Genomic DNA, 16,634 nt, shown 5'->3' with positions numbered 1-16,634 from the left:
GGCGAGCTGCCTTCGGGACAAAAGGGCAGTGATCGGGGCGAGAGATCGGTGAAAAGGAGCCCCAGCCCCGCCTCGATGCCACAGAGGAGTCCTCCAGGCGCTTAGCCGAAGATGCCACTCCAGACTGCCACAATCGCAGTAGGGACTTCGAGGAAAGCACCGGCGGAGTCACCACAGTTCGGGCCCGTCCTGCAACAGCAGCAGAGCGGCTCCTTCGCGCGGTGAGTGCTTGCCTTGTTGCCCGGCCTGTCCGTGCCCTCCACCCCGCTGCTGGGCTGTGTTGTCCCACTGAATGGGGATGCAGCCGCGCAGGGGGTGGACCCGGCGGGCAGCCTCTGCGCGAAGACGGGAGGGCGGGCGGATGAGAGCTTTGTCTGCTCCCAGCGGGAAGAATTGCCGCTGCTGCAGTGAGGTAACTCGCGGTCAGTTGTCTTCTGGCTCCGCCGCCCGGGATTGCGCACAGTCGGGCTTGCCTCTTTCCCTGACTGTGTCTTGCCAGCAGGCGCGACTGTGTCCGCTCCCCGAGAGACTGACGCGGCCCTTAGAAATATCGGAGGGTCCTTGTAGCTTCAATGGCGCGGGAAAAGGAGGGAAGGGATGGACTGATTTCTGCAGTCCGAATAAATCTCAGCCCTCGGATGGAAAGCCGGCTCTTCGGGCTGCAGTAGCTCATTTACTTAGAAAGTACTGTTTACTTCCAAGTAAACGTGTCCCGGAGGACAGCAAAATCGCCTTTAAGATTAAAAGGACGCAAAGGACTGAAGCTTTAATGTAACAGCCTCAGTGGAATGAAGCTGATGAGACTCCTGTGCGGATAAATACATTGCCAGTGAAAGATACTTAGTGGCACACTATTGTGTACAAGCCACAGATTAGCTGTGTTGAGGCAGGGGAGGGAACGGGACGCAATGCTGCATTCCTGTGAGACTAGACAAAACATTTGCCTGATTGTTAGGGATGCCACAGATGTAGCAAACTGCCTGTGTGAAAAGCAGGGTGCAGGAGTTAGTGGGAATCGTTTGTACGGAGGGATTTTTGCAATGTGAGTTCCATGCATATGTGGTGTAAAAAGTGAAATCCCTATAAAATGATTGACTACTAACTGCTAGGCAGGAGCTCCTTCTTTGAAAGGATGTCGTCTTCTGCTTAATTCAGCTCTGAAAGTCAGGCAGCCCTAGCAGACACCAGCAGACTGCCTTGTTACCTGCATGCAGATGTTTAGCAATAGAGAGCTGATGAAAATGCTACCCTACCTACTATAATTTGCCTTGCTGTGTCAGTAATTGCCACATAAAGCATTTCTTTGTTACTTAATGCTCCAGAGATAGCTGGTAGAAAAGCACAACAGCAAAGCATCTGAAAAGGTGTACATGGAAAACCCCTTGCTTTTATTCTCCTCTGTAAGGTATCCATTGCAATTATGTTTTTGCCTTTTTTCCTGCAACCTTGTGAGATTAAACACACACACTCACACAAAGACAGACATTGGCATTTTTATGATTTTAGACAAATTCTAGAATCCTAGAAATGGTCATACTTGCATTCAAATTCCACCTCTTAAACATTTTGATCTCAGATTGCATTTATGAATTAAAGTACTTATAACACATATTTCTCCATAACATTTTAATCTCCCTAGATGAGCAGCAGTGGAATAAAGAAAACTAGAGAACAAAAAGGTACAAGGGGCAGATAATATACTCTGTGCAGTGAAACACAGGACAGCTGAACAGCTCTGGTCAGTTCATCTCTTTGTCACATTTGTCTTGGGTGACTGCGAGCAAATATCTTGTACCAAATATTTTAGGAACAGTATTTATTTATTTGGGAGCAATATTTTTTACAGCTTTAATATTTGTGGACCTTTGAAACTGGTACTTCATGAGTTGCCACAGGAAACCAAGAACCATTATTGGCTTGTTTGCTGCATTTTCATTCTATACTTTGAACTTTGGGAATATAGGCTGCTACATGGGGGCAATGCAACTAATTAATTTTCATATTGGGAAAAGTGTATGTACCTAGTTTGCTCACTAAAACCTTGGTAGGTTGTGGAACATGAGGCCCAGTTATTTTTGAACTGAAAAGAGAGGGGAGAAACTTTTCAGAAGCTTCAAGTAACTGAATTGTTGAAAGGTCACAGCTGAAGAATCAATAGATAGGAACTAGAAGGAAAGCAGGTTCCATTGACTGCAGAGTTATTCCTTTTCATTACTGAGCTCATAGCTTTTTTGGTAGAAAAAGCCCAGCAGGGACTCATTTGCATATTAGGCCACACCCATTGATGCCATCATTGTTTCGCATAGGGCTTTTTGAAGAAAAAAAAGCCCAACAGGAACATATATGCATATTAGGCCATACCCCCTGACATCAAGCCAGCCAGAACTGTGTTCCTGTGCACTCCTGCTCAAAAAAAGCCCTGACTGAGCTCATTTTTTGTCTGGTGTGGGCCCTTCCTCCTTGCCTCTATTTAGTAAAATCAATTCTTGTGGAGGAGGTTAGCCCCCACACCATTTTTTTTAAACTCAAGCTGATTTTGTCACTGTGTTGGCTGCAATAAGTTCCTAGCAAAGAGTGTGGCTTTAATAACTTTGTGTCACATTAGAGGCCTGCTTCTGAGGAACTGGGCTTGGGCAAACCTACAGCAAGAAAATAACACTTTTGGAGCACTCCCTACAGGAGTGCTAAACCAGATTTTGCCAAGTGACAGTACTTTGAATACCCAAGACACTAGCAAAGAGCCGCACTCTTAATGAACTTGATAGGCCATCCATCTTCAAACTCTGGACCTTTTGGAGGTGGGAGGACCATATCCAGTGGTACAAATTGTATTTCCCTCTTTTGCAATAAATACAGCTGTTTTGTTTAAACCAAGGTGTGTGAGTAGAAAGGGGAGGAGCTTTAAGAGGAGGTCCTGGGCCTTAGTTCCAGTACCTGGGTTACATATAATTCAGGGAACTAAGGATGGTGTACCCAATAACACATTGAAACAGGTTAAAAGAAGATAGAAGAAGATTTTGGATTTATATCCTGTCCTATACTCTGAGTCTCAGAGTGGTCACAATCTCCTTTACCTCCCCACCCCCAAACAGACACCCTGTGAGGTGGGTGGGGCTGAGAGGGCTCTCACAGAAGCTGCCCTTTCAAGGACAACTCCTACAAGAGCTCCCCAAATGCAAATGAGTTCTTGCTGGGCTTTTTCTATTAAAAAGCCCTGTGTGAAACCATGCTGACATCAGGGGGTGTGGCCTAATATGCAAATGAGTTACTGCTGAGCTTTTTCTACAGAAAAAGCCCTGGTTAAATGGCCAATCCCCACTCCTCCAGGCAGTAGATCTTGTTCACACACACCGCTACCCAGAAGAAGATGCTATTGCAGGGGTGGCAAACGGTAGCTCTCCAGATGTTTTTTGCCTACAACTCCCATCAGCTCCAGCCAGCTACCGTTGGCCACCTCTGTGCTATTGGATTTATACCCCTCCCTTCACTACTCGAAGGCGTCTCAGAGTGGTTTACAATCTCTTCCCTTCCCCTCCTCACAACAGACATCCTGTGAGTTAGGTGGAACTGAGAGAGCTCTAACAAACAGCTCTTGAGAGGAACAGCTCTATGAGAATTTGTGACTGGCTCAAGGTCACATCAGCAGATACATGTAGAGGAATGAGGAATCAAACCTGGTTCTCCCAGATAAGAGTCCACACACTTAACCACTACACCAAACTACCCAGAAGTATATTCCCCATCAATTATGCTCATTTTTGTTACCCAGATGTAGAACTCAGCACTTATCCTTGTAAAATTGCATCTTGTCACATCTGCCCACTTTTCCAGTATATTCAGATCTTGTTGAATTCTATCTCTGTCTTCTGGTGTGTTTACTGTTCCTCCTAATTTGGTGTGATCTGCAAATTTAATGTGTAGCCCCTCCACACCATCATCCAGATCATTGATAAAAATTTTGAAAAGCACTGAGCCCAAAACTGAGCTCTGTGGCACCTCACTAGATACCTTCCTCCATTCTGATGAAATGCCATTGACAATTACTTCTTGAGTGTGGTTCTCCAAACCAGTTCCCTATCCACCTAACTATCCTAGAATCCAGTCCACAGTTCTCTAGATTATCATAACATCATGGGGAACCCTGTAAAAGCTTTACTGAAATCCAGGTAAACAGCATCAATAGCATTCCCTTGATCTAGTAAGCTTGTCACTCAGTCAAAGAAGGTAATGAGGTTGGTCTGGCTGGATCTGTTGGGGAAAAATCCATGCTGACTTCCCTGAGTCGTCAAGTTGTCCTTCAGGTGCTCACAGATTGATCCCTTTAAAATCTGCTCCAATATTTTCCCTGGGACAGAGGTCAGACTGAGTGCACTGTAAGCTCCTCAGACTTTCATTTGCTCATTGAGTGGGACGAGACTCTGTTCATGCATGCCAGGTGTGGAGCTTGGGATGGCCCCATCTTGTTTGCTTAGCAATAATGTTTGGTTTTGCTGCTCCAAATAATGCCTTCTCCCTTTTTTGGCAGTTTGCATGCTGCATGACATTTAGTCGTGGAGCAGTAATCTGGCCAGTCAGTGAATGGAGAGTGTAATATGAGGCCAAGGTTGTGCTGGGATAAGGAGAGAACGTGCATCCTATCCTATTTCCGTCCCACGGATGGACAGATGACCTCCCCTCTTTGTGAGAGTACTTACAGTGTAGATATGCAAAGATAAAATGAGTGGTAGTGCACATTGTATTAAAAGTGTTCATGGCCAAATGTTCTGTCTCTCTCAGGGCACTGTTAAACATTGCTATTTCCACCTCCATAATGGTATCTTGAGAATCTGCCTTTAATTCATTATAGCAGTATACATACAGCTGCATCTAATGCCAGGAATCCTACTTGCTACAAGTGGCAGTTGTATGTCAGCCTTACATATTTTCTTGTTTGAGGGAAAAGGCTTGTTCAGACATAGGAAAGAATGTATATTGCTTTCAAAAGAGATCTCCTGCATCAACAGCTAATTTCATTGTTTATTTAATTGCATGGCACTTTGTAGAGCAACAAAAACAACAAGACCAGTCCATGCACTTAAGAGTTTGTAATGGACATTTGAATGGGTGGAGGGGGGACAAAACACGGGGAGGCCAAGGAGGAAAGATGACAGGAAATGAATTGGGTGCAAAAGTCCCTGCAGGAGTACTCAGTAAGTTAAGAACATAAGAGATGCCATGTTGGATTAGGCCAATGACCCATCCAGTCCAGCACTGTCACACAGTGGCCAAAAGCCCAGGTGCCATCAGGAGGTCCACCAGTGGGGCCAGGACACTAGAAGCCCTCCCAGTGTTGCCCCCCCCAAAGCACCAAGATTACAGAGCATCACTTGCCCCAGACAAGGAGTTCCATCTATACTTTGTAGCTAATAGCCACTGATGGACATCTGCTCCATATGTTTATCCAATCCCCTCTTGGAGCCATCCATGTAGCTGCCACCACATGAATTCCAAGTGTTAATCACTCTTTGGGTGAAGAAGTACTACCTTTTATCCATTCTAAACCGACTGCTCAGCAATTTGAGTGCCCATGAGTTCTTGTATTGTGAGAAAGGGAGAAAAGTACTTCTTTCTCTACCTTCTCTGTCCCATGCATAGTCTTGTAAACCTCTATCATGTTGGTTCCTTTTGCAGGAGACAGCAATGGAGACTGGCATCTTTGTAGTATCTGCTTTTTAAAAACAAGTACCCAAGTAGAGCATAGGCAAAGAAGTACTCTTATGGGGCAGCAGATCCCATCACCTGACATCAGATTCCCAGTGACAGAGAGAAAGATATCTGGCACCACCAAGGTGCCTCAGCCAACTCACTACAGCACCTGTTTACTTTTCTGTCTCTTCCAGCTTATAAACTGCTGTTTCTTTACACACTGATATATATCTCCCCACTCATTTCACCAGTGTGGGGAGGAGATACTACTTCCAAGTCCTTATAGTGCTTGGATACAGCCATTTCCTTACCATTAAGAACCACTAAGAAAATATCTGTTTTGTAAAAATGTTACTGTTCCTTTTGACATGGACTCAGATTTCTCCCCTGCATGCTATGTTTGGCTAAGCCTGTTGGAAATAGTCAAACAGTGAATTCATTATTCCAGGTTCACAGTATTTGCAGAGAAAACCACCTTGTGTTTTGCTTTATTTGGGACCCTCGGTTTGATTGGAAAATACAAATCCTGGCATGTATGTTTTGTTAAGATTCTTTTTATGCTGCCCTTTAGATATTACAATAGTGGCATGGGAACTGCTTTTCCATGGTTTTCCATTGTACTACTATAAATGTTAAAGGTTGACCACCATATAAATGGGCATATAATTGTGTGGGCCATTTTTTGCTACCTAGCCATTGCCTCTCATTCTGGCAACATTGCGATTACATGGTTAAGAGCCATGAGTTCAGCCACACATTGTGATGGCATTAGAGCATCTCAGCCCTTCACCCAGTGAGGAGTCATCAGCCAAACAGCCTACTTGTATTCATTAGAGATAGCCAATGGTAGCTCAAAGGAGGTGAGATTGTTCTTGGCTGACACAGTGTCACAGTGGTTGACTGCATACACCATCCTAGCAGAAGGCAGTCTATAGTTCAGCACCATCCCCCGGTAACACTTTATGCTGATGCCTTCCAGAGACAGACAGATGATTTGTACTCCTGTCATGTACATAAAAGGTAGCATATAAATAAATGAGAACTTGTGTATTATATCATGTGAATTCTTTGTGCCTTGCAGATGCTTCAGTTTGGCAAGGAAAGGGGTGCAGAAATCTGCTAGATAAGCAGCAGATGGCTTAATTATGTTAAATGAGTAGTGCAGACGGGCATATCATTGAAATCAGTGGGCGGGCTAAAATTTGTCTCACCCCGAGTTGAATGGTAGCCATTTTCTCCCCTTAGATCTGCTGTAGAAAATAAACAACAAAATACAATTCTGGCACCCCAAACTAATCTGTGAGAAACATCCACTTCCAACTAGCATAGTATAGTGGGTAGAGTGAGAGATGAGGATCCTGGAAGCAATAGTTCAAATCCCCATTCTATCATAGAAGCTCATTGGGTGACTGGGCCAGTCACATGCTCTCAGCTGAGCCTACTTCATAAGGTTGTTGTGAGAAAATAGGGGAGGATAAAACTATGTTCAAAGCCTCTTTGGATTCCTGTTGGGGAGAAAAGGGGAATATAAATACATAAATGCAAATACATCCTTACTGTTGTAAAGTTGAATTAAGTATTTCAGAACAGAATCATCGCTATGAATTTATATCCATCACCAATTTTGCGCTAGACCTTTAATCCTGGTTTAGCCCTGTCCCCAAACTGACAGTCTACACTAGAATTATAGAACCAGATAAACCAACTCTATGATTCTATGATTTTAGTGTCGAATGTCAGCTTGGGGACAGGGCTAAACCAGGATTAATGGTCTAGTGAGAAACTGATCCATGTGTTTTAAAAGTTACACAGACACATTACTGGCTAAATGAAAGGCAAATACTTGGATCTCTTTTATCTTCAGCCAGCTTTAAGACAAGTGGCAAAAGCAAGGAACATGGTAGAGAAGAAACAAAGGCCTTTTATCTGTGCTCTCTCCAGAAACACAGACAGCAGTTTTTGTGCCTTAGGTAAAGCCCAAATTTAGCACCTAAAGATTTGTTTTCTGGGCAGAGATCTGGGTTGGACTGAGTGGCCAAAACAACCCTGGAAAGGTCCCTACCCCCTCTGTTGATGTATGGTTAAAGTGCTTCCTTAAAAACATAAAGAGTGCCCTGATGGACCAGACCAGTAATCCTTGTAGCCCAGCATTCTGTTCACAGTGGCTATCTAGTTGTCCTGGTTGAAGGGCAAATAAACAGAGCATAGAGGCCAAAGCCTTTCCCTGATGTTGCTGCCTAGCACTGGTTTACTGCCTGCTAATATGGAGATCCCTTTTGGTCACTATGGCTAGTAGCCATTGATGGACCTCTCCTCTGTGTATCTGTCTCATTCAAGCTATTTATGCTTATGGCCATCACTATATGCACTGGAAGTGAATGCCACAATTGAGTTTTAAAAGTATTTTATTTTGTCTGTCCCAAATTGCCCATAAATTTCATTGGGTGGCTCAAGTTCTAGTATCAAAGGAAAGTGAGAAAAAAATTATCTAGCTGCTTTCTCAACTTCATGCATAATTTTTATAAACCTTTATCATGCCCCCCAGCTATCTTTTTTTTTTAATAAACTGAAAAATCCCAAACTCTTCATCTGTTCCTCACAGAAATGATGTTCCAGCCCTTCACTTGTCTTAGTTGTCCTCTTCATCTTTTCCAGCTCTGCAATATTCTTTTGGGGATATGGCAGCCAAAACTACACAACATGGCAAATAAGGCCACATTGTAGATTTATACAGGGGTATTGCAATATTTGTCGTTTTATTTTCTGTTTGTTTTCTAACAATCCCCAGCATGAAGTTTGCCATTTTCATCACTACTGCATGCTGAGTCAACACTTTCATTCATCTATCCACTCAACCCAAAGATCTCTTTCAGACTTGGCCAGTTCAGACCTATTCAGCACATTTATATGTTTAGAAAATGTCTATAGTGCTTCTCCAAGGAATCTATCTGATGTGGCTTACAAAATAAAACATAGTAAAAACATAAGTACTATAACTGTTGTTAATTAAAACATTCTTTCTCTCTTTCCTTGTAAAATCTTGCTGAACTGGGAGCCCACAAAGGCCCTTGCTTTACTTTTGTGGAACAGGAATTAAGAAAGCATCACCACACCAGCTATAAGAAATAAGTGGCAGTCTTTAAGCAGCGACTGGACAAACAGTTGTCAGGGATACTCTAGGCTAGGGCTAGGCTGATCGTGCATTGAGCAGGCGGTTGAACTAGATGACCTGTATGGTGTCTTCCAACTCTGTAATTCTAAGTCCAACCCAAATGTGTTGGTTGCTGCTTCTAGTCATTTACCGATATATTACATTAGCTTTAATCTTTAATCCATAGATAAGGTTTTAGCTTGCTAATACTGGACTGTCACCATAATGTTGCTCCAAGCTGTGACATTTCAAATGAAGCCCGTCAACCAAGAAACTTAATTTCAGTTATTAATTTTCAAGTTGACGAAACATGTAACTACAAAAATCTAAAATGGGAATATGTAAAAATCAATTTTTAAGTATTAATTAAAACATTTTACTTGCTTTTTCCAAGATACTATAGAGAACATGTACACCAGTCATGAAGATATTGACTGTGATTGTGAAGACAGTTCAAAACATCGGGAGAAGGAGCTGAAGCCAAACCCAGATATTGATGGAGGATGGGCTTGGATGATTGTCTTTTCATCTTTCTTGGTGCATGTACTCATTATGGGATCACAAATGGCCCTTGGAGTTCTCAATATGGAATGGCTTGAAGAATTCAGCCAAAGTCGAGGCCTCACAGCATGGGTCAGCTCCCTCACCATGGGTATTACCCTCATTGTAGGTAAGGTGCTGTGTCCTTATTATAAAACAGTTATTATTTTGATCCAAGGTTCCTCATGAACTCTGACATACCTGAATACATGAAGCTGCCTTATAGTGAGTCAAACTATTACTAAGAGTTTACTCTGTCTGGCAAAAGCCTTCTAGAGTTTCTGGGGTTTTGGATCGCCTATCTGATCATTTTAACTGCAGATGCTAGAGATTGAACTTGGGAACTTTTGCATTTAAAGCAGATGGTTCTGCCACTGAGCCATGGTCCCTCTCTCACCATCTATAGAGGTTTTGTGTTTTTATAGGCTATTCATTTCCATGGGGGAGAAAGATCTCTACATGAAAAGTAACATTTGGTTGCATTCAGAAGTCACGACAGCACTTTCTTTGTTATATGCAGAAGCACAGATTCTCATGTTTGCATGCAACCGTGTATTGAGAATGTGATCAAAAGTGTCCTGGTTTGGGAAGGCTTAAGTCAATTAGCCATAATGCCCAAATGAGGGTGCTTGAGAAAACTGCAAATTGGGAGTTTTTCTCACCCTCAAGTCAGGATTGTGGGGAGAGAAAACATGTCACTTTGCTCAGTGAAACATCTAGCAGGACTTTAGCAGAACTATAGCAGAACTATGGTTGCCCGGTGTGTGTTGGAAAATACCTGGCGACTTTGGGGGTGGATCCATGAGAGGATGGGGTTTGTGAGTGGGAGGGGCCTTAACATGGTATAATGCCATAGAGTCCACCCTTCAAAGCAGACATTTTCTCCAAGGGAGCTCATCTTTCCAGCTGGAGATCAGTTGTAAAAGCAGATCTCCAGGCCTCACCTGGAGGCTGGTAATCCTACCCTGAGCCCTGCTTAGCAGGGAAAGGAACAGGGTAAAAATAAAATAAATAAGTAAACATAAGAGATTAATGTGCCTCCTTATTTTGCCTTGTAGGAAAATTCTGCAACCTCAGAGCTTTTATGGAGGTCTGCATGATTAACAAGCTAGGGCAGACTTTAACCCATAGGAGAATTCATGCACTTAAATATAACATTCCATAGGCAGTTCTCAGCTCCCCCACTATCTTCTGGTTTGCATTTAACAACTTTGCAAAAAGTGCTTCCTGAACAGAATATATAGAGGGCAAGTACTCAACAGGCCATATCTAGACATGTTGTGCTAAATTAATTATTAACAAAGAAGGTAAGTCAGGAAACAAAGTTTTCAAGTCACAGATTTTGTCAATACCTATACACCTTCTTACCCAAAAGCCAATTTGAGGACACTATAAAAAACCACACTATTCTTAGAGCTAGCTTCCATTAGTACTAATTGTGTGATTCTCTCACCCTGAATAGTGCATTGTGGGAAACAACCATTATAATGGGTGGGGTTCCCTCTGTCATGAAAACCTATTTAAAAGGGGACATACATACATAAATAGGTGCCTGTACAACCATGACACTACTATCCAAGCTGTTGTAATAGACACAGGACAACATGAAGCTGCTCATGTGATTCCTGATACCAGATATAGAACCTCACATACACATTGCATAGCTGCAAAGTATTTGTTCAGAATGCTAAGAAGCAGGGCTTTTTTTAAACAGGAACACACAGAAGCGCAGTTCAGACTGGCTTGGTGTCAGGACCTAATATGTAAATAAGTTCCTGCTAGGCTTTTGGTGCAAAACAATGGTGATGTCAGGGGTGTGTGGCCTGATATGCAAATGAGCTTCTGCTGGGGTTTTCTAAAAAAAAAAAAAAGCCCTGCTAAGAAGATGCAACAGAAGCATTTCATTAAGGAAAATGGCAAGATTTCCCCTCCTAATTACAGAGCAATGCATACCCCTAACTGTTGGGAGGCCTCCAGCAATATTTAGGCATTCTGTTCTTAGACCCTTTTCATCAGATGACATGACTTGCCATTTTCAGATGACTGTTGGGGTGCACCATATACTTGTGTAAAAGATTATAACCCAAACCACATAGGGAATAGTGTTCTCTTTCTCTCTCTGAGAGAGCTACTCCCTGACAATTAGCATTCAGCAACTGGACACCACACTTACAGCAGTACTTATGTTTATAGATCAAACAGCTAAGCATTGCACAAGGCACAAACTGATACATTGCACAAGTCAGCTAACATAAGTTATGTGACATGATATATGACAAAGAGTTTGCACTTTTTTGGGAAGGGGGAAGTCCTAACCTCTAAGGCAGGAGTGGCCAAACTGTGGCTCTTTCACACATATTCTACGGCTCTCAAAGCCCTCAACAGCCCATTGGCCAGCTTGGAGAATGCATTTCTCTCTTTAAATCACATTCCCAAGCCAAACCAACTTTAAAGCTAAAGTTGCTCTCCTGCCTTCCTTCCTGTCTTGCAGCTCTCAAACATCTGGTGTTCATGTTTTATAGCTCTCAAGCATCTGATGTTTATTCTGTGTGGCTCTTATGTTAAGCAAGTTTGGCCACCCCTGCTCTAAGAGCATTGTTGGAAGTGTTTTGGGTTAACTGAGTAGCCATAGCTAATGCAGTCTGCATATGTTCCTATGTGTCTTGAACTGGTTCCCAGGCATCTGATTGTATGTTTGACAATTGCTTCTGTGTGGTTTATCTCTTTTCCTACCTTCCTGGAATAGAGAGAAATTGTATTCCTTCACTCAGTTGGATGTAAGTTGCTTGATTTAAGTTGCTTTGGAACGTGAACTAACAATTCGTATGTACGTGGGGATTCGTAGGTCATATTCTGTACTGGCAACTGAATTGAATGGCCATGCAACAGGAACTCTCTATTCAGGTGAATAATCGATTCTAATAGGCTGTTTTTGGATGAAGGCCATTTTCTTCAGAACTGACTTCATTTATTATTTAATTAGCAGGATCGGTAGGATGTCTATTCACTTTCTTCTTTAATCACAACATGCTATAAGGAACTAATGAAATCATACTTGAGGAACAGTTAATTTGTCAATTCAAGGCCTTGATTTTTAGGCATTTGGTTTATTAAATATAGTTTTAATTGGTTTCATGTGATCCTCCCTTAGTGCTGATTTGTTCACTATCATTTGTAGTGTCTAAGTAGTCTTCAAGGGCAGCTCCATGTGCATCATGTTACAGTAGTCTAGTCTCAAGTTTCTAGTGCCATGGATCAGTGTGGCTAGATTGGCTAACTCAGTGAAAGAGCATCTGCTTTGCATGCAGAAGCCCCCACGTCTAATCCCTGGCACCTCTGTTTTAAATTATTTTATTTTATTTATTCTATTTATATCCCGCCCTCCCCACTGAGGTGGGCTCAGGGCGGCTCACAACATAAAATTCAACAATCGGCTTAATAAACAGTAAAATACATTAAATAATTTACAAAAATTAAAACAGTAAAACAGAGAAACAGCCAATCAGTTTGGTGCTATTCTTACAACCTTCCTTCACAGTTTTTAAATCCCAATCAGTTAAATGCCAGCCGGAAGAGGACCGTTTTACAGGCCTTGCGGAACTGCCCTAGGTTTAAATGAAAACCACATCAGGTAGTAAGAGGGAACACAGCTTCCATGTTAGATGGAGTAGGAAAGCATTCTTGGCTTATTAACTATTTGTCTAAGTAAAGCCTGATCACCACTGTCTTTACTTAAACATTAGCCATGGGTTGAGAAAGTTGGGAACTTTCTGTTAAACAGTTAAGTTCAAGTTGCACAAATTAGAATTAGTACACTGCAGGATTAATGTTTGCCTCATCATAGAAAAAACCCCTCCAAACTCATATTCTGCAGACTTACATAACCCTAAAGGTTTAGCAATAATTGCTTTTAAGATGCAAAGTTGTTTGCTTATGTCCTAACTGTTAACCCTCCCCTTTATGAGACAAAACTGCATTAGTAGGAGCAATTGGTGAGTTCTTTGAACACAGATTTCTCGCGCATAATGGCCTTGAAGAGCTCACATAACACTCCTGAACTTGCAAGTGATACTTAAATAGTTTCAAGTCTGATCATGTTGATGCTGAAAATAATCAGAGCCTTAAGAAAACAGTCCTCTAAATTTAAATGTTATTTTAGTGACTTGTGACTGCAATTTCTCCTTCATCAAACATTTTATAAATCCACATCTATTCAATAATTAGAATTTGATTTTACCAACCCCTTTAGAGTCTAGTTGGAAGAAAAAGATATTGATTTTAATTTTTTTGTGAGAGAAGAGCAGCTAGAACCCACTAATTACTACTTTCTCTATTACTTCAAAGGGTTGTTTTAAAAGATAATAGCTTTTCAGTTTTTCTCCCAGACCACAACTTTTTCTGATACAACAGATGAATTACGGAATTATCCCACATGATTTCTGTGTGCCTTTTCCCCAGTCCTAATTTCTCCTAATGCAAGATGAACCAATAACATTCCTATTGGATGCTACAAAAAGTTTCTTCCTTTAAACCAAAACAACACGAAAAAGGGTTTGTTTTATTTCTTTGCTTCTATATTATTTCACCTAAAAACACAGAAAGAGCTCCATTCTCACTGTTATTCCATGCCACTTTATAACTGCTGCTGTGTATTTATGTGGAAGGAAGCATCGTCTATGGGAACAGTATTGTTACAAAAACTGGAATTTATCATACTGCAGTTTCTGTAATAGTGTCTTGGGCTTTACCAGGTAGGTGGTAGCTTCATTGTTGTGAGCGTCATTGGCACATGGGCAGTGTCAGAAGGAGGTATTTGATGTGGGTGCATGGCTCAGTGAAAGAGCATCTGCTTTGCATGCAGAAGCTCCCATGTCCAATCCCTGGCACCTCAATTTTAAATTAAATGAAAACCACACCAGATAGTAAGTGATACAAAAGACTGCCTCCTGAGACTTTGGAGTGTCACTGCCAGCCAGAGTAGACAAGACGGTCTTTGATAGACCAACACTCTCGAGTCAATGTTAAGTAGCTTCATGTGTGTTCCTCCAGACTTCACAAGGGCTTGGAATGTGTGTACTGTATATGGTGTAGGAATATTTCTGGACATCAGAAATACAGGTGATGAAGAGCTTCTGTTGTGCCCGTGGAAAGCTGCTTCATAGAAAATGATTGTGGGGTTATGGAAGAAGGAAATGACATAAGATAGATTGCCAGTTGCTGCTGATCATTCATGAGATGGAAATCCTGAGTGGGAAACAAACTGTTCTTCATGTCTTTCATAGGGCCTTTTATTGGTTTATTCATTAACACCTGTGGATGCCGGAAGACTGCAATAATTGGAGGACTCTTGAATGCCCTTGGATGGATATTAAGTTCCTATGCCTCAAATGTACATTACCTATTTATTACATTTGGAGTTACAGCTGGTAAGTGTTGTTTATTTTGGAATGTTCCTATAGATCAGAATTAGATTATCATCTTTATCCACCACTCTTGGGTGCTCAGAAGACACCTCTAGGTTTGTACCTTCCCAACTGTAAGGGTTTTAAAATTCATTTGAGTGGAGGACAGTTTTGTACATAGTTACAAGTGAGAAGTTGCCGCCTCTATTGAAATGAATGGTGATTCTTGTGCTTGCAGGATCTATGTATGTGTTTGAAGTGTACGAGTGCAATATAGTTAGAAATTACAGATGAAGTATTTCAGATTAGATAGATAATTACAGCTAATTGAAATGTTGCATATAATTAACATAATTTGCACATCTTTTTAGGAACTGAACAGTTTCCCAAGTGCTGTCAGATCTCTTGTACTTATTCTTACAACAGTGTCTTTCTCCTGAAATTGGAAATATCATTTTTTTGCTGTCATTTTTTGGCTGTTTCTGTTATTCCTTTGTGATCTTTCATGCTGTCCAGTGGTGATCTAAAGGTACATGTCTGGAAAATGCATTTGTATTGTTTCCAAAGATACAGTGGACAGTGCAAATCTAAGTGGAGTTACACCCTTCAATTCTATTCAAGTCAATAGGCTTGGAAAGGTATAACTCTGTTCAGGATTGCACTAAAATGGATTGTTAAATAATCCCAGTGTAGCTGAACTTTGATTTCTGATGACATGCCTGTACAACTGTCCATAGTGTACTGTCCACAATATACATGGCTGTACTGTGATCTGAACTCTCTGCTCACGACCTGAGTTCGATTCCTGCGGAAGCTGGATTCAGGTAGCCAGCTCCAGGTTGACTCAGCCTTCCATCCTTCTGAGGTCGGTAAAATGAGTATCCAGCTTGCTGGGAGGAAAGTGTACATGACTGGGGAAGGCAATGGCAAACCACCCTGTAAAACGTCTGCCGTGAAAACGTCATGAAGCGATGTCACCCCAGAGTCGGAAACGACTGGTGCTTGCACAGGGGACCTTTCCTTTCCTTGGTATTAACTTCAGAAAACATTCTAATGGATGTACAAATTATGGTGTACAGTCTTAAGCTAAATAGCCTTTTTTGGGGGGGTTGTATAAGGTAGTATGTCTTTTCAGAGCAACTTGGCCTTCGCATTGTTGATCTTTCGGAACAATTTCCCCCAGATTGATTCAGGACAAAGTATCTAATAATACTTGATATGCACTTCCTTAACTGGCTTTATGTACTGTACTGATAGTCTTTTTTTTTAAATAGCAAACAACCTTTGTTCTGAATGAGGTATGACAGCTGATTAAACAGACTAGCCACTTCATAAGTTTCAAGCAGTAAAAACTTGCTCAGGCTGTGTTTTGAGTTCACTGCAAGCTCCACTTAAGCTGAAATTGCACATGAACAATTCTTGCCCCTTGCTTTTCTTTCCTGTCTCCTTGCATGGAGCACAGTTAAGGAGTCTGGAACCGATCAAATTCCATTTTCCCCATGACACACCAATGCAGCTGCCTGAGAAAGTGGAGCTTGTATATTTCCCACAAACCAGAATTCTAAACCACATTTTATTCCAGGTATAGAAACCTGGCATGTCAGGGAATAATCTGATTTACCAGGGTCCCAGCACTCATATCATGAGGAACTTGAATTTTTAAAACTAGGAATCCTGAATCAAATTCTGTATGTAAAAAAAGAGTAAGTATTCATGCAGACATGTCAACCAGCCATATTCATGCAGAAATCTCAGTTTAATTAAAGCTTGTAATATAGAGTTGTCAGACCCTCCCTCTCTAATGGAGGCAGGGTCCCCACCACCCTGCTGCCAGTAAGTTGGCCAGTGGGAGGGGA

At 41.8% G+C, this 16,634-nt stretch overlaps 1 protein-coding gene across 1 annotated transcript in view; it reads left to right on the top strand.

Annotated features, from left to right (window-relative positions):
* Window positions 1–334: 334 nt before the first annotated feature.
* The window catches only part of SLC16A14 (solute carrier family 16 member 14), a 30,315-nt gene continuing 14,015 nt past the window's right edge, over window positions 335–16,634 (top strand). The window contains exons 1-3 of the mRNA XM_060242282.1: window positions 335–412; window positions 9,231–9,506; window positions 14,659–14,802. Of these exons, the coding sequence (XP_060098265.1) occupies window positions 9,245–9,506; window positions 14,659–14,802 (406 nt within the window). The 5' untranslated portion in view covers window positions 335–412; window positions 9,231–9,244. The remainder of the gene's footprint in view (window positions 413–9,230; window positions 9,507–14,658; window positions 14,803–16,634) is intronic.

Source organism: Heteronotia binoei, chromosome 6 (genome assembly GCF_032191835.1).
Source record: "Heteronotia binoei isolate CCM8104 ecotype False Entrance Well chromosome 6, APGP_CSIRO_Hbin_v1, whole genome shotgun sequence".
NCBI lineage: Eukaryota > Metazoa > Chordata > Lepidosauria > Squamata > Gekkonidae > Heteronotia > Heteronotia binoei.
Note: the sequence above shows the minus strand (reverse complement) of the source record. Positions and strands in the feature narration are given on the sequence as shown.